This window comes from Bombina bombina, chromosome 3 (assembly GCF_027579735.1).
Source record: "Bombina bombina isolate aBomBom1 chromosome 3, aBomBom1.pri, whole genome shotgun sequence".
Taxonomy (NCBI): Eukaryota; Metazoa; Chordata; class Amphibia; order Anura; family Bombinatoridae; genus Bombina; species Bombina bombina.
In genome coordinates, this window is record NC_069501.1 from 324,009,296 (window position 1) to 324,030,595 (window position 21,300).

The 21,300-nt window shown below is 38.4% G+C and overlaps 1 protein-coding gene across 1 annotated transcript in view; it reads right to left on the minus strand.

Annotated features, from left to right (window-relative positions):
* Positions 1 to 21,300, minus strand: part of LOC128652338 (acetylserotonin O-methyltransferase-like) — a 192,227-nt gene that overhangs the window by 124,374 nt on the left and 46,553 nt on the right. The window contains exon 4 of the mRNA XM_053705274.1: positions 2,663 to 2,792. Coding sequence (XP_053561249.1) covers positions 2,663 to 2,792 — 130 coding nt within the window. The remainder of the gene's footprint in view (positions 1 to 2,662; positions 2,793 to 21,300) is intronic.

The following is a 21,300-nucleotide window of genomic DNA, read 5'->3' on the forward strand; positions in this document are numbered from 1 at the left end:
CCGTTGATAGAAGACTTCATTCGGATCATGGACCTCTTCAGCTCCCGCTTGGATGAAGACTTCATCTGGATCATGGACCTCTTCAGCTCCCGCTTGGATGAAGACTTTATCCGGATCATGGACCTCTTCAGCTCCCGCTTGGATGAAGACTTCAGCCGGATCATGGACCTCTTCAGCCCCCCGCTTGGGCTTGGATCAGGACATCGGAGGAGCTCTTCAGGACGGATCGGTGAACCTGGCAGGGTGAAAATAAGGTAGGAAGATCTTCAGGGGCTTAGTGTTAGGTTTATTTAAGGGGGGTTTGGGTTAGATTAGGGGTATGTGGGTTGTAATGTTGGGGGGGGGGATTGTATGTTTTTTTTTTCAGGCAAAAGAGCTGAATTCTTTGGGGCATGCCCCGCAAAGGGCCCTGTTCAGGGCTGGTAAGGTAAAAGAGCTTTGAACTTTAGTAATTTAGAATAGGGTAGGGCATTTTTTTTATTTTGGGGGGCTCTGTTATTTTATTAGGGGGCTTAGAGTAGGTGTAATTAGTTTAAAATTGTTGTAATATTTTTCTTATGTTTGTAAATATTTTTTTATTTTTTGTAACTTAGTTCTTTTTTATTTTTTGTACTTTAGCTAGTTTATTTAATTGTATTTATTTGTAGGAATTGTATTTAATTAATTTATTGATAGTGTAGTGTTAGGTTAATTGTAGGTAATTGTAGGTAGTTTATTTAATTAATTTATTGATAGTGTAGTGTTAGGTTTAATTGTAACTTAGGTTAGGATTTATTTTACAGGTAAATTTGTAATTATTTTAACTATTTTAGCTATTAAATAGTTCTTAACTATTTAATAGCTATTGTACCTGGTTAAAATAAATACAAAGTTGCCTGTAAAATAAATATTAATCCTAAAATAGCTATAATATAATTATAATTTATATTGTAGCTATATTAGGATTTATTTTACAGGTAAGTATTTATCTTTAAATAGGAATAATTTATTTAATAAGAGTTAATTAATTTCGCTAGATGTAAATTATATTTAAGTTAGGGGGGTGTTAGTGTTAGGGTTAGACTTAGCTTTAGGGGTTAATACATTTATTAGAATAGCGGTGAGCTCCGGTCGGCAGATTAGGGGTTAATAAGTGTAGGCAGGTGGAGGCGACGTTGTGGGGGGCAGATTAGGGGTTAATAAATATAATATAGGGGTCGGCGGTGTTAGGGGCAGCAGATTAGGGGCATATAAGGATAACATAGGTGGCGGCGCTTTGCGGTCGGCAGATTAGGGGTTAATTATTGTAGGTAGCTGGCTGCGACGTTGTGGGGGGCAGATTAGGGGTTAATAAATATAATATAGGGGTCGGCGGTGTTAGGGGCAGCAGATTAGGGGTACATAAGGATAATGTAGCTGGCGGCGCTTTGCGGTCGGCAGATTAGGGGTTAATAAGTGTAGGTAGGTGGAGGCGACGTTGTGGGGGGCAGGTTAGGGGTTAATAAATATAATACAGGGGTTGGCGGTGTTAGGGGCAGCAGATTAGGGGTACATAAGGATAACGTAGGTGGCGGTCGGCAGATTAGGGGTTAAAAAAAAATATTCGAGTGTCGGCGATGTGGGGGGACCTCGGTTTAGGGGTACATAGGTAGTTTATGGGTGTTAGTGTACTTTAGAGTACAGTAGTTAAGAGCTTTATAAACCGGCGTTAGCCCAGAAAGCTCTTAACTACTGACTTTTTTCCTGCGGCTGGAGTTTTGTCGTTAGATGTCTAATGCTCACTTCAGAAACGACTCTAAATACCGGAGTTAGAAAGATCCCATTGAAAAGATAGGATACGCAATTGACGTAAGGGGATCTGCGGTATGGAAAAGTCGCGGATGAAAAGTGAGCTTTAGACCCTATTTTGAGTGACTCCAAATACCGGCGGTAGCCTAAAACCAGCGTTAGGAGCCTCTAACGCTGGTTTTCACGGCTAACGCCAAACTCCAAATCTAGGTCTGTTTTCTTTCTTTAATATATATACCTTTGTAATTGCATTTGTTTGACATATTAATTGCTTGGTTGTGCGGAGTCACCTATATATATATATATATATATATATATAATTCTTCCAAGTGAAGAACATTGAAATTTAAAGTATTAGTAACGCACCTTTGGTTTTAGTGCAGTTGATCTAACACAGTAATAAATGGAAAAGGCTTTTTTTAGTGCACCCCATAGAATTATATTGGAAGAGGGAGCTAGTGCAATCGTGATATTCAAAGTCCTGAAGTTAGCACGTCTGACTCTTTCGCTTGTAATACCAGAGCTGATCTGATCGTGCTATATCGTATCAGAGCTGATCTGATTGTGCTATTTTTTTTTTTCCTTCAGTGTAGTTAGTGCTCAAAAGCGATAAGAATTAGTTCACCACTTGTAATCTGAGCCTTGGTTGGTTCAGGGGTATGTGTGCATCCATCTTAGAAGGGAGGAAACTGGTTCCTTGAACATCCACGATGACCCAGAACATCATAAAAAAGCCAAATGCTTCTGATTTGTGGATGCCTCTGATACGTTAAGATTATTTCTCATTTAGAGTGTTTTATTTAAATGATTAATTATTAACATACACTTTCTAAGACTAAAATATGACTGTTTAAGAATATAGTGTTACGTGTACATAATTGTGTTTTTTCATTACCTGACTGCATCATCAAAGTAGTTGGCCACTGCGTAAACCTCTTTAGATAAAAATTGCAATGTCATATTTATGGATTTTGGACTGGTCTTTGCAAGGTATAAATTGGAGAGTTCAGGACTTTTGTATACAGCTGGAAGAAAAAAGGACATCAACACATATCAGGTTCTTTTTCTAAGCCAAAGTTATTCTCAATTTATTATTATTATTATTATTATACTTTATTTATAAAGCACCAACAAATTCTGCAGTGCTGGTGAGGGCTTTGTAGGTCAGGATGATCATTTTGAATTTAATTCTGCTGTGAATGGGGAGCCAGTGAAGGAACTTGTAGAGAGGTACAGCAGATACAGAGCAGCGGGGCAGGTGGACTAGCCTGGCAGCAGCATTTAGGATGGATTGAAGGGGGAGAGGCAGGAGAGAGGAAGGCCAATGAGTAGGTTTTTACAGTAGTCAAGTCGGGAAATTACCTGGGAGTGGATTAGTTGCTTTGTGGTGTCAGTGCTCAAAAACAGGCGAATTCTGGAAATACTGCACAGGTGGTTGTGGCAGGAAGAAGAGAGCAGTTGGATGTGGGGGATTGAGGTGTTACTCTGAGGGAGCGGTTGATGGGGAGATAGTGATGCCATTGACAGTTATAGAAAGAGTCTGAAATTGAAGTATAGCTAGAGGGGAGATTAGAATGAAATCAGTCTTGGATATTTTAATTTTTAGGTAGAGAGAGGCCACCCAGGAATAAATGCCAGATAAGCAGTCACTGGTGTGAAAAGGACAGAGGGAGAAAGAGCAGGGGTGAGAGGTAGATCTGAGTGTCACGAGCATAGAGGTGGATTTTGAAGCCATAGATTTTGGTGAGTTTAACCAGTGAAAAAGTATAAATGAGGAAGAGTAGAGGACCCAGGAAAGAGGCTTCAGGTACTTCAACTGACAGAGGCATTGAAGAAGGAGTCACCAGCAAATGACACAGAAAATTAACTTTTAGAGAGATAAGAGTGGATCCAAGAAATAGCAGTGTTGCAGAGACCAAGAGAACTGAGAGTCTGTAGGAGGAAGGGGTGGTCTACTGTGTTGAAGGTCGCTGAGAGGTCAAGTAAGGTAAGTATAGTGTAGTGGTGAGTAGTGGCTGTTACATTTAGCAGAAAGAAGATCATTAGTAACTTTGATGAGAGCAGTTTCAGTTCAGTGCTGGGGACTGGAGCCAGATTGCAGGGAGTCAAGCAAGGATTTGGATGACAGGAAATGGGTAAAGCGGTCGAGGCATTTTGATGTTAGTGGGAGTAGTGATATGGTCTGCTTAGTCTTGAGCACGCAAAACAGACAAAGGGGGTGGTGCAGGTTGGTAGAGTTGAAAGTAGAGAAGACTTATTTTAGGTTTGCTTGGCTAAGTGAAGGGCAGATGTGTATGAGTGAAGAATGATCATAAAGTGGTTGCAATTAGGTCCAGAGCGAGATTTCCTCCAGACAAACTCAGCAGTGTTGGAGCATTGTTTTTGTTGTGCGTTTGCTGAGAGTGCCTGGCTATTTTTACATTTCTGTGATGGTTGTGTTTAGCTGTAATTTTCCTCTTACTTTACTGTACCCACACATATTATATACCGTTTTTCTCGCCATTAAATGGACTTTCTAAATAGACCATTATTTTTATCATATCTTATAAAGTACTATTAAAAAGATTATGAAATATGATGAAAAAATGGAAAAAAACACACTTTTTCTAACTTTGACCCCCAAAATCTGTTACACATCTACAACAACCAAAGAACACTCATGCTAAATAGTTTCCTGAGTTTATAAATTCCCAGGGCGCGATCAAATATACGGCGCAGGTTTCAGCGCAAGCGTGGGAACCCGCGCTGCCCGTAATTTCACCTTGCACATCTTGGTATTACTAGCGATGTCCAGAAATGAGCGTAAATACAAATTTCTGGAGTTGCTAGTGACTTACGGCACTTTAGAAACTGCTGGCACCTAAGAAAAGTAAAGAAAATAACAAATCTCCCGTAAAAGTCTAACACGCCTCCCAAAAATAAGCCCGACACGTAAAACCTGTATATCCGCAATCCCCCCTCTCATTACTAATATTAAATGTATTAACCCCTAGACCGACAACCCCCCACAACGCAATATGCCTATTTAAACTATTAACGCAATAAACCTAATCAAGTATTAACCCCTAAACCGCCATAGCCCAAAACGCAATAAACCTAACCCCTAACCTAATCTAACCCCCCTAACCTACACCCTCTAAATAAACTAAAATTACCTAATTTACAAAATACTAAAATTACTATTAAATATAAAAAAAATTACACTACTTTTAAAATACAAATAAACTAAGTATAAATTAAAGGGGCAGTCCCTTTAAGCAAGAATTACAGAAAATAAAAAAATCTAAGATTACAGAAAATAATAAATAAAATTACAAAATTTTAAATAAATTACACCTAATCCCTATGAATATAAAAAAGCCCCCCCCAAAATAAAAACACCCCCTAATCTAATAAACTACCAGTAGCCCTTAAAAGGACTTTTGCAGGGCATTGCCCCAAGATAATCAGCTCTTTTGCCAAAAAAATACACACAGCCCCCCTACCAGTAAACCCCCCCAAAAAACAAACAAACACTAAACTACCCATTGCCCTGAAAAGGGCATTTGTTGGGCATTGCCCTAAAAAGGGCATTCAGCTCTTTTGCTGCCCACCCTATCTAAATAAAATAAATCCCCCCAAAAACCCCTTAAAAAACCCTGTCTAACCCCCAAGTGGTCCTCACCTGTCCTGAAATCCAGCGGAGAAGGTCCTGTTCCAGGCAGTGAAGTCTTCTTCCAAGCGGCAACCTCTTCTTTCTTCTTCCAGGAACCAGCCGGCGCGGAGCGGAGGGTGAAGTTGAAGACCGGCGACTCTGTAACTGAAGACCGGCGACTCTGGAACTGAAGACCGGCGACCGCAGAGTTATGTAGCGTGGAAGATCCTCTTCATACGATCTCCGCCGTACACTGAATAGGAATTCAAGGTACGCGGTTAAAATTGGCGTCCCTTGAATTCCTATTGGCTGATTTGAGCCTTCAAATTCAAATCAGCCAATAGGATAAGAGCTAATGAAATTATTGCGTTGTGGGCTATGGCGGTTTAGGGGTTAATACTTGATTAGGTTTATTGCGTTGAGGGCTATGGCGATTTAGAGGTTAATAGACTTTATTAGTTATTGCGGTGGGGGATTGCGGTTGACAGGTAGAAAGACATTGCGCATGCGTTAGGTGTTTATTTTTGCAGGAATTTTCGGGAGTTACGGTGCTCCAATACTCAGCGCAAGGCTTGCTGCGGCTGCCTTTTATGGCGAGGTAAAAATGGAGTAAGATTTCTCCATTTTCGCCACGTAAGTCCTTGCGCTGGATATTGGATACTGATTTGCGACGCGGTTCTATGTTAGCCTATGGGAGTAATGATTGTGGGCGACGGGTGAAATATACGCACGTAACTTGTATGCTACGCCGTATATGTAATACCAAAATCGTGTAAAATCTGGCGGCGGAGGATTTTGCAGGCGACGCTGCATATGTAATGGAGGCCCCAATGTTTACATGTTATTTGCTTTTTTTGCAAGTTATAGGGCAATAAGTATAAGTAGCACTTTGCTATTTCTAAACCATTTTTTTTTTTCAAAATTAGCAATAGTTACATTGGAACACTGATAACTGTCAGGAATTCCTGAATAACCCTTCACATGTATATTTTTTTTTAGTAGACAACCCAAAGTTTTGATCTAGGTCCATTTTGGTATATTTCATGACACCATTTCAAATAAAAAAAAAATGTTCACTTTTTCACAAACTTTAGATTTCTCACTGACATAATTTACAAACAGCTTGTGCAATTATGGCACTTATGGCACAAATGGTTGTAAATGCTTCTCTGGGATCCCCTTTGTTTAGAAATAGCAGACATATATGGCTTTAGCATTACTTTTCAGTAATTAGAAGGCCTCTAAATGCCGCTGCGCACCACACTTATATAATGCCCAGCATTTAAGGGGTTAATTAGGTAGCTTGTAGGGTTAATTTTAGCTTTAGTGAAGTGTAGTAAACAACCCATTTTGGTAGAGATCAGTCTCCCACTTAACACATCCCACCCCCTGATCCCTCCATGACCCCCCTCAAACAGCTCTCTTCCCTCCCCCACCTCACAATTGTCACCGCCATCTTAAGTACTGGCAGAAAGTCTGCCAGTACTAAAATAAAACACATTTTTTTATTATTATTATTATTATTAAAAAAAATTATAATGATTCTGCAGTGTCGGATCCCCCCTTAGCCTCAAAACTCCCTGATCCCCCCTATACAGCTCTCAAACCCTCCCCCCTCTACCTATTTGCCGCCATTTTTGGTACTGGCAGCTGTCTGCCAGTACCCAATTTTCCCAAAAAAATGTTTTGTTTTTTTTTATTTTTAAATGTAAAAATTAATATTTTCTGTAGTGTAGCTGCCCCCCCTCAATACCCTACCCACCCTCCCCCTCCAAGATCCCTTGCCCAGCACATTTTATTCCACCCTCCTTCCCATAGATTTCTATTAATAGCTGTGTTAATCGCTTCCAGAGCTTCAAACCCCAGAGGACGTGCCTGGCACGTCCTTGGTCGTTAAGGGGTTAAAGGGATAGTCAAGTCCAAAAAAACCCCTTTCATTATTTAAACAGGGAATGTAATTTTAAACAACTTTCCAATTTACTTTTATCACCAATTATGCTTTGTTCTCTTTGTATTCTTAGTTGAAAGCTAATTCTAGGAGGTTCATATGCTAATTTCTTAGACATTGAAGACTGCCTCTAATCTGAATGCCTTTTGATCACTAGAGGGCATAAGTTAACGTGTTTCATATAGATAACATTGAGCTCATGCACGTGAAGTTACCCTGGAGTCAGCACTGCTTGGCTAAAATGCATGTCTGTAAAAAGAACTGAAATAAGGGGCAGTCTGCAGAGGTTTAGATACAAGGTAATCACAGAGGTAAAAAAGTGTCGGCTAGATTACGAGTTATGCGTTAGGGTTAAAAAGCAGCGTTAAGAGGTCCTAACGCTTCTTTTTAATGCCCGCTGGTATTACGAGTCTTGAAATGACAGGCTCACCGCTCACTTTTTTGGCTAGACTTGGAAATACCGCAAATCCACTTACGTCAATTGCGTATCCTATATTTTCAATGGGACTTGCATAGTGCCGGTATTACGAGTCTGACAAAAAGTGAGCGGTAGACCCTCTCCTGTCAAGACTGGTACTGCATTTTAAAGTCAGTAGTTAAAAGTTTTACACTACAACGCCGTAGCATAAAACTCTTAACTAAAGTGCTAAAAAGTACACTAACACTATTATCAACCCCTAATTTGCCGTCCCTAACATCGCCGCCACCTACCTACCTTTATTAACCCCTAATCTGCTGCCCCCAATGTCGCCGCCACTATATTAAATGTATTAACCCCTAAACCTATGTCTAACCCTAACCCCCCCAACTTAAATATAATTACAATAAATCTAAAAAAATTACTACAATTACCTAAATAATTCCTATTTAAAACTAAATACTTACCTATAAAATAAACCCTAAGATAGCTACAATATAACTAATAGTTACATTGTAGCTAGCTTAGGGTTTATTTTTATTTTACAGGCAACTTTGTATTTATTTTAACTAGGTAGAATACTTATTAAATAGTTATTAACTATTTAATAACTACCTAGTTAAAATAAAGACAAATTTACCTGTAAAATAAAACCTAACCTAAGTTACACTAACACCTAACACTAAACTATAATTAAATAAATTAACTAAATTAAATACAATTAATTACAATTAAATAAAATTATCTAAAGTACGGAAAAAAAACACTAAATTACAGAAAATAAAATAATTACAAGATTTTTAAACTAATTACACCTACTCTAGTCCCCTTAACAAAATAAAAAAGCCCCCCAAAATAAAAAAAGCCCTACCCTACACTAAATTACAAATAGCCCTTACAAGGGCCATTTGCAGGGCATTGCCCCAAAGTAATCAGCTCTTTTACCTGTAAAAAAAAGTACAAATACCCCCCAACATTAAAACCCACCACCCACACAACCAACCTTACTCTAAAACCCACCCAATATCCCCTTAAAAAAACCTAACACTAACCCCTTGAAAATCACCCTACTGGGCAGAAGTGGTCCTCCAGATGGGCAGAAGTCTTCATCCAAGCCGGGCAGAAGAGGTTCTCCAGACGGGCAGAAGTCTTCATCCAGACGGCATCTTCTATCTTCATCCATCCGACGTGGAGCGGGTCCATCTTCAAGACATCCGACACGGAGCATCCTCTTCAAACGACGGCCGATGACTGAATGAAGGTTCCTTTAAATGACGTCATCCAAGATGGCATCCCTTCAATTCCGATTGGCTATTAGAATTAAGGTAGAAAAAATCCTATTGGCTGATGCAATCAGCCAATAGGATTGAACTGGCATTCTATTGGCTGATTGGAACAGCCAATAGAATGCCAGCTCAATCCTATTGGCTGATTGGATCAGCCAATAGGATTGAAGTTCAATCCTATTGGCTGATTGCATCAGCCAATAGGTTTTTTTCTACCTTAATTCCAATTGGCTGATATAATTCTATCAGCCAATCGGAATTGAAGGGACACCATCTTGGATGACGTCATTTAAAGGAACCTTCATTCAGTCGTTGGCCGTTGTTTGAAGAGGATGCTCCGCATCGGATGTCTTGAAGATGAACCCGCTCCTCGCCGGATGGATGAAGATAGAAGATGCCGTCTGGATGAAGACTTCTGCCCATCTGGAGGACCTCTGCTGCCCGGCTTGGATGAAGACTTCTGCCCGTCTTGAGGACCACTTCTGCACGGTTGGTGAAGATGTCTCATGGTAGGGTGATTTTAAAGGGGTTAGTGTTAGGTTTTTTTAGGGGGTATTGGGTGGGTTTTAGAGTAGGGTTGGTTGTGTGGGTGGTGGGTTTTAATGTTGGGGGGGTATTTGTACTTTTTTTTTTCAGGTAAAAGAGCTGATTACTTTGGGGCAATGCCCCGCAAAAGGCCTTTTTAAGGGCTATTTGTAAATTAGTAAAAAAATTTCAAAAAAGACAAAGAAGACTCTCACAAAGATGTGGGTGTCTCCTGAAAGTATGCACATATAAGCACTCTTAGCCTAGACTTTAAGGCAGTTTATCCAAACCGGGTAAAATTAAAATATAACTTTTATTATGAAATGCACTTAAAATAAGGGTTACACACAAATTAAAATCGACACTAACACTATCATGTGATTAGACTGTATATATTCTCTTGGGTGGAAGACTATAATATCGAAGGCCTGTAATATTAATCTTTGTTCCCCCAGAGTAATACTATTTTGGCTGTGCTATACTTAGATAAATGGGTCCCACAATAATGTGTATGTTAAATCAATCTTAAAACATACATAAGATTGATTTAACATACACATTATTGTGGGACCCATTTATCTAAGTATAGCACAGCCAAAATAGTATTACTCTGGGGGAACAAAGATTAATATTACAGGCCTTCGATATTATAGTCTTCCACCCAAGAGAATATATACAGTCTAATCACATGATAGTGTTAGTGTCGATTTTAATTTGTGTGTAACCCTTATTTTAAGTGCATTTCATAATAAAAGTTATATTTTAATTTTACCCGGTTTGGATAAACTGCCTTAAAGTCAAGGCTAAGAGTGCTTATATGTGCATACTTTCAGGAGACACCCACATCTTTGTGAGAGTCTTCTTTGTCTTTTTTGAAAATTTACTTTTATGCATTTAGCACCATTCCCTACATAACAAAAACTTTACAAATTAACAAATATTAAGTTTAAAATTACATAACAACAGGGAAACAGCCCGTGTGGTGCCTTTGTTCGTGTGTCGTAACAATATTTGTAAATTAGTGTAGGGTAGGGCTTTTTTTTATTTTGGGGGGCTTTTTATTTTGATAGGGGGATTAGAGTAGGTGTAATTAGTTTAAAAATCTTGTAATTATTTTATTATTTTCTGTAATTTAGTGTTTTTTTTCCGTACGTTAGATAATTTTATTTAATTTTAATAATTGTATTTAATTTAGTTAATTTATTTAATTATAGTGTAGTGTTAGGTGTTAGTGTTAGGTTTTATTTTACAGGTAAATTTGTCTTTATTTTAACTAGGTAGTTATTAAATAGTTAATAACTATTTAATAACTATTCTACTTAGTTAAAATAAATACTAAGTTGCCTGTAAAATTAAAATAAACCCTAAGATAGCTACAATGTAACTATTAGTTATATTGTAGCTATCTTAGGGTTTATTATATAGGTAAGTATTTAGTTTTAAATAGGAATTATTTAGGTAATTGTAGTAATTTTATTTAGATTTATTGCAATTATATTTAAGTTAGAGGGGTTAGGGTTAGGGTTAGACTTTATTAGGGGTTAATAACTTTATTATAGTGGCGGCGACATTGGGGGTGGTAGCTTAGGGGTTAATAAGTGTAGGTAGGTGGCGGCGACATTGGGGCCGGCAGATTAGGGGTTAATAAATATAATGTAGGTGTCGCCGATGTTGGGGGCAGCAGATTAGGGGTTCATAACTATAATGTACGTTGCGGCGGTGTCCGGAGCGGCAGATTAGGGGTCAATAATTATAATGCAGGTGTCGGCGATGTCGGGGGCGGCAGATTAGGGGTTAATAAGTGTAAGATTAGGGGTGTTTAGATTAGGGGTTCATGTTAGGGTGTAGACATAAAAAGTATTTCCCCATAGGAATCAATGGGGCTGCGTTAGGAGCTTTACGCTGCTTTTTTGCAGGTGTTAGGTTTTTTTTCAGCCGGCTCTCCACTATTGATTCCTATGGTGAAATTGTGCACAAGCACGTTTTACCTGCTCACCGCTAACATAAGCAGTGCTGGTATTGAGGTGAGATGTGGAGCTAAATTTTGCTCTTCGCTCACTTTTTTGCGGTTAACGCTGGGTTTCTAAAAACCCGTAATACCAGCGCTGTCTGCAAGTGAGCGGTGAGACAAAACTGCTTGTTAGCACCGCACAGCTTCTAACGCAAACTCGTAATCTAGGTGTGTGTTTCTATAACAGTGTTGGTTATGCAAAACTGTTATAGAACTTTTTTTTTTTTTATTGAGGTATTAAGAAAAAGTAACATACAAATGCCGTCCATATATGGTAAATTCAGCATAATAAGGGAGTGCATTTTTAAATCTTATCATAAAAACGTGTGGAATTGGCGTGTGGTCTGGCGGCTCTTGTGCCAGAGTAGTTAAGCGGGGGGGGGGGGGGAAAGTCAGTGGGCAAAATCTGCTCAGTATAGGGAAGGTAGGAGGGGCGGAGTCATCTAGAATAAGACCGCAGAATTGCGTGGGAAATGAGAAAAGGGAGTGTAATATGGCCAGAGGGATGGTTATTTCTAGGAATAAGGGACGTTTGTGTCTTAGTGCTAGATAACAGAGATGTGTCAGACAAACAGAAGATTAGGTGCTCAGAAGACTTCCCCCAGGCTCTAAGAAAGGGTATGACTTGATAATTGTAGTATATATAATAGTGAGTTAGTTATTAGATATCAGTATGGACAAGGTATAACATATATGTAAGTTCTATAGCATTCAACACAAACTTGTATGTGGTAAGGGTCGCTAATAAGATGAGTGACACATAATCTGGGTGATATAGTAAAACATTAACAAAAATAGTGCAAAATATGATAGAAGCCAACTTCACAGCATTAAACCTACCATTAGAATTGTGAAGTGAGCGCTTGTTCACAAAATTTGTAAGAGCCTGGACAAATGTTAAAGTGAGGCGGATTAGGGGTTAATAACTTTATTATAGTAGCGCTCAGATCCGGTCGGCAGATTAGGGGTTAATAAGTGTAGGCAGGTGGAGGCGACGTTGAGGGGGGCAGATTAGGGGTTAATAAATATAATATAGGGGTCGGCGGTGTTAGGGGCAGCAGATTAGGGGTACATAAGGATAATGTAGGTGGCGGCGCTTTGCGGTCGGCAGATTAGGGGTTAATAAGTGTAGGCAGGTGGAGGCGACGTTGAGGGGGGTAGATTAGGGGTTAATAAATATAATACAGGGGTCAGCGGTGTTAGGGGGAGCAGATTAGGGGTACATAAGGATAACGTAGGTGGCGGTCGGCAGATTAGGGGTTAAAAAAATTTGTTCGAGTGTCGGCGATGTGGGGGGACCTCGGTTTAGGGGTACATAGGTAGTTTATGGGTGTTAGTGTACTTTAGAGTACAGTAGTTAAGAGCTTTAGAAACCTGTGTTAGCCCAGAAAGCTCTTAACTACTGACTTTTTTCCTGCGGCTGGAGTTTTGTCGTTAGATGTCTAACGCTCACTTCAGAAACGACTCTAAATACCGGAGTTAGAAAGATCCCATTGAAAAGATAGGATACGCAATTGACGTAAGGGGATCTGCGGTATGGAAAAGTCGCGGATGAAAAGTGAGCGTTAGACCCTATTTTGAGTGACTCCAAATACCGGCGGTAGCCTAAAACCAGCGTTAGGAGCCTCTAACGCTGGTTTTCATGGCTAACGCCAAACTCCAAATCTAGGTCAAAGTAAAGCCCTGAAGGGAAACGTTTTGACATCTTTACAAGAATATGCAGTTAGCACTAAGGCCATATGTTATATATTAAATTAGTTTGTCCCTTTGCAGAACGTAGTGGAGGCTAACACCACAGGATAGACTGAATAAGCTGTAAAGTTAATATTTACCTTTGCGGTATCTTTAGAAATATAGTAGTTACTGTACTATGGACCTCTCTTTGCCCTAGGTGAGCTTGAACAAAACATTTGGATGAGAAAGTGTTAGAACCAATTTAGGTAGGATAAACAGATACAAACATATATAAATATATGGTGCTATTGTTATTTAGTCCGTTATCTCTGAAGAAAGGGTAAGTACCCAACTAAGTTTGCCACAAATGTAAAAATAACACCTGAGAACACATACAAGTCAAAGTAGGCTTATGATAACAATAATTGAATTGTTGATGGTGGGAGCCGGAGCAATAATTGTGGGTGCTCTACTGTCTCGGGGGCAGAGGCTGTCGATAACAGCATATAGGAGCAAGGTAAGTGCCGCTATCTGATATCCATTATACCCCACAACTCTCACAGGGATATGATATAGAAAGGTCCATGACACAGGGGATCCAATAAGTTTCAGGAATGCGATAAGTGACTAATGTTCCGGCTGTGTAAAGGGCAGCTTCTGATCGAGAGTGCCAGAGGTACACAGAAAGCAGGCCAGGGTTCGTAAGGGATCAGCCAATGCCGATTCTGGGTTGAGGCACATGGGATCAGCTGTATAGGCTAAAATGTAGGGTAGGCTATGGCTCATGAAACGAAGTGCTGGAGTAGGATAACTAAAGTCGCAAGTCGTTAGCCAGATGGTTGTAGAAGGTCTTGGGCTCTGACTGCAGCGCAATAGCTGATCGATCATAAAACGTATAGGTTTTTACTATAGGACATTCGTTCTCAGACAGATGCGGCGGCTTGTTCAGGTCTACGGTAGGAACAGCAAAGTGGTCAAACTGATAGCTAAGAGGAGCGTTATAGAAATGTAATACAGTCTCAGGTCCCTCAGAGCTAGCGTCACTGCTTGCGGGCACTGGGCACAATGACTGAAGTAGGTTCTGTAAAGCACTTATCCATTCTTCGTTCAAAAGCCTTGAGCGTGTCAATGATGACTGTATGGGATAGGTGTTCTGCCATGTTGAGGGTGTTACAAGGACTGTAATTTTGTCAAAGTAAGTGAGCTACCCTCGAAGGAGAGATATCAGCATGGCTGAGCTAGTAAGATGGCATCTTCCCCATTTTCTGCAGCGATCTCTATGGACATAAGCCGTGTGGTATAGCGCTGATTAAATATTTTACTCCATCATGATTGCTGAAGGTATTCTGCCTCTTAGTCAGCTGCTGGTCAATTAAGAAGTTGCCTGCTCTGAGCGGTCAAAAAAAGTATAGCTGGAGCTTATGCAAAGTGCGACCGCTCAGATGCAGAGCCAGCTCCTCCCCCATCTTTCTTTTTAAACAACAAGAATTCTGGTGTTGACTGTCCCTTTAAAATTTTAAACCAGAGCATCTTAGTGTGGCTGAAACTTTTTAAGCATGTCATGTACTTTTAAACTCCTAGTACAAGTGGTAAGTTATGGGTTGCGCTCAAGTAGAATCCAAAATACTGCTTTTAAATGTAATGTTTTTTGAGACCTGAAGTAAACATTATTATTATTATTATCAATAGTATAGCACAGAACTACATGAAAAACTCAACTACTTGTGCACCTTTGAAATTTGCACCATTGACTTAGTGCTTTAGTGTTATCCAACATGTATTTTACTGCACACCTTCATAGACATCTATCTGAAAAGCAGGTTATAGTGCACTTTAGACTAGCATTCAACCTATAAAGATGAACTTTAAACTAGAAACGCTATTTTTTGAGCTTGAGAGATGTTGAAGTGCAATAGCTCTAAATAATTTGCTCTCCACTTGTATTCTAGGCAAAAATAGGTTAAGTGATACTGATTGTGTGAGACACACTACTTTGTGCGAGGCCAAGCGCAATCAGTATTCCTAAATTGATATTGTAAATCACTGATTAAACAATTTAAACAAATACTTGCTTTGTGTGTGTGGCTGAAATAGTGTTCCCCGTACTAGTTAGCATGTTAGCCAAATTTCCTATGATATTATAATTATAATATAAACAAGAAGACAGAAATGGATTGCAATAGTTTGCTACGGAAGTCACAATTGTCTTATCCCGCTTTAAAACTCGGCTATAAAGACACTGGTACTGTTAGTAACAAGCGCAACAGTGCAAATGAAAATAAAAAACACGCCATTTGTAGATATTGGTGTCATGATATAAATATGAAATGTGTGCCCTGTCCACTGTAATCAGCCTCTTCAATGGGAATCAATAGAACTTTAATGAATAGATGCCATGCATGTTAATATACTTCTAAAATGTTTCCTGTGGCCATTTCAGAGTGTTTTGCAAATGTGCATAATTATAGACCTGCCTCAAGAAAGGTGCTATAAAGTGACTCAAAAAAGGATTTTGATCACAGTGAACTTTTCAGCCGCTTAGGAAAATCTATGGCATTTTGCGAGGATCCGAAAATATGTTTATAAATGCAGAAAATGCACTTTTGTGATTGCTTCTAATCAAAAAGTGACCTTTTCAGCCAGAAAAATAACCAAAAGGATTATGATTGAGGCTTAGGTCAGAAAAAAAAGAGGATGAGAGTGCCACAATGGTGCTATATTGTGATTCCACATTATAAAAAGCCAATACAGTCACAAAAAGGAATCACCTCCACTTGGTGCTTTTGAGACAGGTTGGAAATATTAGCAGCTATCTCACATGCAAAATAGCTATCTGAAGGTGTATTCAGTCAACTATAACCACACCACTGTATGTCACCAATACTGGGACCTGCTACGTAAGTTCAAACTGTCAACCCTGAGTGCTGAGCTGATAATAAGAATCATAGATGTGTACCTTAAAACTACTAATATAAGCATGACTCAAACACTCCAAACAATAGTGAGCATCTCGCTAACACTGAGAACTAGAGTGTGAATTAGCACAATACACTACATTTTCCAGATATGTTAGGTGATACGTTAGTATTCTCTTTGTTTTTAGCTGAGAATCACTTTTATTTGTGTTTTATTAAACTATTTTTATCACCTAACAAATCTCTCTTTTGTGTTATTTACCTGATGTGCTAATTCACCCTCTACATCTCGGCTCAGTGTTAACAAGATACTCACTATTGTTTTGGGCATTTGATTTGTCATGGTTCTATTTGTAGTAAGGGACACATCTGTGTTTCTTATTATCAGCTCAGTAACCAGGGTTGATTGTTTTGAACTTACGCAGCAAGTCCCAGTAGCATACAGTGGTCTCTATACTAAATATTGAATGTACTTTTGGATACAAGGATCAGTTTACTGGATAGCTGCTAATATTCCCAGCCCATCCAAACAGTATCAAGTGAAGGTGCTTCACATGTGTGAGTGTAATAGCTTTTTATACTTTGGAATCACTTGTTGTTATCTATAATAAAGCACCATTGCAGCACCTTCTTTTTCTTTGTTCTTTTTTCCAGACATACTTTTGTGAGTGTGGCTGCAACACGCAAGAGATTAGCTGACAAGGACTGATTTCTTTCTCCATAGTAATGTATTCTTTTAATTATTTTTTTTATTTGTAAATTTTTACTCATACTTTTTATGTATTTGTGTATTATAACTGTTATTGATTCTTAGTTTTACTTTGAACCCTTGGGTATGAATTTCTTTTTAGGTTAGAAGTCACTGCAGGAGGGGGTCTTGCTGTGAGAGAGTACTGTGAGAGGTTTAATAGCAGAGGGTTGTTGGTGATGGTGTCTGACAGTTTAGATGTTAATAGTGGGATTTTGACATGGGGGTCTGGTAGTTTAGCATTTATACTAGCAATAAGTATACTTTTGCTTTGGGATAATTACTATTTGGGGTTAATAGCGGGTGATTACTTTTGTTTTGGGGTTATGGTGGTTATGAGGTTAACAGTGGTTAGGGTTTTTTGCATCGTGGAAATTTTAGTTTTGGGGTTAGTAGCAGAAGGATATTTTTGCTTATTTTAGGGGTCACTGTGAGTGTTTTTAAACAAGGGGGTCTGTGATTTAGCATTTGGAGGCTAATTGCAATGGGTTTATGCTATTTCAAGGATTAATAGAGGTGGCATGGCTTATTGTGATAGAGGGTCTGTTTATTGTGCTATTGCAATCAAGGATTTTGTAGTTTAGAAGTTAATAGCCTGATGGGACAGCATTTAGGGAAATCATTAAAAATGGTTTGGATGATTTTCATTTTGCTAGCTAACTTGTTTGCACAAGCACAGTGTACACCTCTCACAAAATTATCATGAGACACTGTCAAGGTATATGTGAAGATTAATATATATATATATATATATATATATATATATATATATATATATATATATATATATTATATATTTGGCTATCAACACCAAATGATTCATTCATTTATAAGGCATTAAATGCTTTGACTGACCAAGATTCAATCCTCCCCATTCAGTATGCAAAATTACAATGCGTCCAAGTGTGGACAATAAAACATTTGGTCTACTTAACTCAAAACAGTCACTTAAAAAGAAATGTTGTCAAAATTATCTTGAGGAAGAGCAGGTTTATAGCTTGATATAGGATAGGACCATTGAACCATTTCAAAGAAAAGACAGATTATCTCAGAGAATAACCATCTGTGGATTCTATATATTCCACATCTGAGAACAAAAGATGTCCCACTGAGGTGTGAATTTAAAGTTCCTATCAGATTGTGACTGAAGTTTTTTTTTCTGGCCTTGAAACATTTGGCCATCAGTCAGTTTAAAGAAGAAACAGATGCTAACAGACACATGTGATAACAACGCAATGGCTCACTGAATCGTTTGAAGCATAATGATATGCAAAGACTAATTATAAATGCTGTGTATTGAAGCAATGAAAGTTTGACCAGCAAAAACACATGCTACAATGAAGCTATTTTAACCTCAATTTTTAATACAGCCTACATGATAAAAAATAAATATATATAACAATGTTTTATCTGCTGTATTTTGTATATATATATATATATATATATATATATATATATATGTGTGTGTGTGTGTGTGCGATACACATATGTATAATATATTTAGACACATATTAAACATGGAGACCTGAGAGCTAAAATTTCAAAATGTTTTCACACACACACACACACACACATATATATATATATATATATATTATTTTTTTTGGAAGCATAGAATGTTTTAGGATTTAAAATGAGCATTCTAACAATTATTTCTTTGGTTGCAGACAACAATTGGACATGGGCATCAATTTATATATTCAGGAAGAAGTACACTGAATGTGAAACATGCTGTATTTGTATGAATATATATATCAGGATTTTAAATGCTATAAATTTTGGAATAGTTAGCAGTATAAATTACTTTGATGTAATATGATATTAGAAATAATACTGATGTTTCATATTAAAATAATCTGAATGAATAATGTGACATAGTCCAGTACATATGAACATGTCACTTATTAATATAAAGAAATTATAAATAAAGAAATGTTTTTACTGTCTAGGAATGGTTAAATGAATCTGTTTGTTTTTCATGCTGCCCCCCGATGGCCAGAATCCAATATAACAGTCAAAAGATTTGACTGTTAAAATATGCGTTTCCATAGTAACAATACATCACCTATGGACAATTAGACGGCTAGATCACGAGTTTTGTCGGTAAAGCCATGCGGTGCTAACGAGCCTTTATTTTTCAGCGCTCACTTAAAACAACGCTGGTATTACGAGTTTTCTGAATGGCTGTGTTAGCCTCAGAAAAGTGAGCGTTGAGCAAAATTTAGCTCCACATCTCACCTCGATACCAGTGTTGCTTAAGTCAGCGGTGAGCTGGCTAAACGTGCTCATGCACGATTTCCCCATAGGAAACAATGGGGCTGAGCCGGCTGAAAAAAAACCCTGCAAAAAAGCAGCGTCCAGCTTCTAACGCAGTCCCATTGTTTCCTATGGGGAAATAAAAGTTATGTCTACACCTAACACCCTAACATGAACCCCGAGTCTAAACACCCCTAATCTTACACTTATTAACCCCTAATCTGGCGCCACCGACATCGCCGACACCTACATTATACTATTAACCCATAATCTGCCAGTCCGGATACCGCCGCAACCTACATTATACTTATGAACCCCTAATCTACTGCCCTCAACATCGCCAAACCCTACATTATATTATTAACCACTAATCTGCCGCTCCAGACACCGCCACAACCTACATTATATTTATTAACCCCTAATCTGCTGCCCCCAACGTCGCCGCAACTATAATAAAGTTATTAACCCCTAAATCTAAGTCTAACCCTAAACCTAACCCCCCCTAATTTAAATATAATTTAAATAAATCTAAATTAAATTACTAATATTAACTAAATTATTCCTATTTAAAACTAAATTCTTACCTATAAAATAAACCCTAATATAGCTACAATTGTACATTGTAGCTATTTTAGGATTTATTTTTATTTTAGAGGCAACTTTGTATTTATTTTAACTAGGTACAATAGTTATTAAATAGTTATTAACTATTTAATAACTACCTAGCTAAAATAAATACAAATATACCTGTAAAATAAACCCTAACCTAAGTTACAATTACACCTAACACTACTCTATAATTAAATGAATTACCTAAACTACCTACAATTAAATACAATTAAATTGAATAAACTACATTACGGAAAAAAACAAACACTAAATTACTGAAAATAAAAAAAATTACAAATTTTTAAACTAATTACACCTAATCTAATCCCCCTAATAAAATAAAATAAAAAAAAATTCCCTACCCTATACTAAATTACAAATAACCCTTAAAAGGGCCTTTTGCGGGGAATTTCCCCAAAGTAATCAGCTCTTTTACCTGTAAAAAAAGAAATACAATACCACCCCCCAACATTACAACCCACCACCCGACCCTACTCTAAAACCCACCCAAACCCCCCTTAAAAAAACCTAACACTAACCCCCTGAAGATCACCCTACCTTGAGCCGTCTTCACCCAGCAGGGTACAAGTGGTCCTCCAGAGGGGCAGAAGTCTTCATCTGATCGAGGCAGAAGAGGTCCTCCAGACGGCAGAAGTCTTCATCCATGCGGCATCTTCTATCTTCATCCTTCCGGAGTGGAGCGGGTCCATGTTGAAGACATCCGACGCGGAGCATCCTCTTCTGTCCATGGCCGATGACTGAATGAAGGTTCCTTTAAGTGACGTCATCAAAGATTTTCCTACCTTAATTTCGATTGGCTGAGAGAATCCTATCAGCCAATCAGAATTCAAGGGACGCTATCTTGGATGACGTCACTTAAAGGAACTTTCATTCAGTCGTTGGTTGTGGACAGAAGAGCATGCTCTGCGTCAGATGTCTTCGAGATGGACCCGCTCCACTCCGGAAGGATGAAGATAGAAGATGCCGCATGGATGAAGACTTCTGCCGTATGGAGGACCTCTTCTGCCCTGATCAGATGAGGACTTCTGCCCCTCTGGAGGACCACTTGTGCCCGGCTGGGTGAAGACGGCTCAAGGTAGGGTGATCTTCAGGGGGTTAGTGTTAGGTTTTTTAAGAGGGGTTTGGGTGGGTTTTAGAGTAGGGTTGGGTGGTGGGTTGTAATGTAGGGGGGTGGTATTGTATTTCTTTTTTTACAGGTAAAAGAGCTGATTACTTTGGGGCAATGCCCCGCAAAAGGCCCTTTTAAGGGCTATTTGTAATTTAGTATAGGGTAGGGATTTTTTTTTTTTATTTTATTTTATTAGGGGGATTAGATTAGGTGTAATTAGTTTCAAAATTTGTAATTTTTTTTATTTTCAGTAATTTAGTGCTTGTTTTTTTCATAATGTGGTTTATTTAATTTAATTGTAGGTAGTTTAGGTAATTCATTTAATTATAGAGTGGTGTTAGGTGTAATTGTAACTTAGGTTAGGGTTTATTTTACAGGTA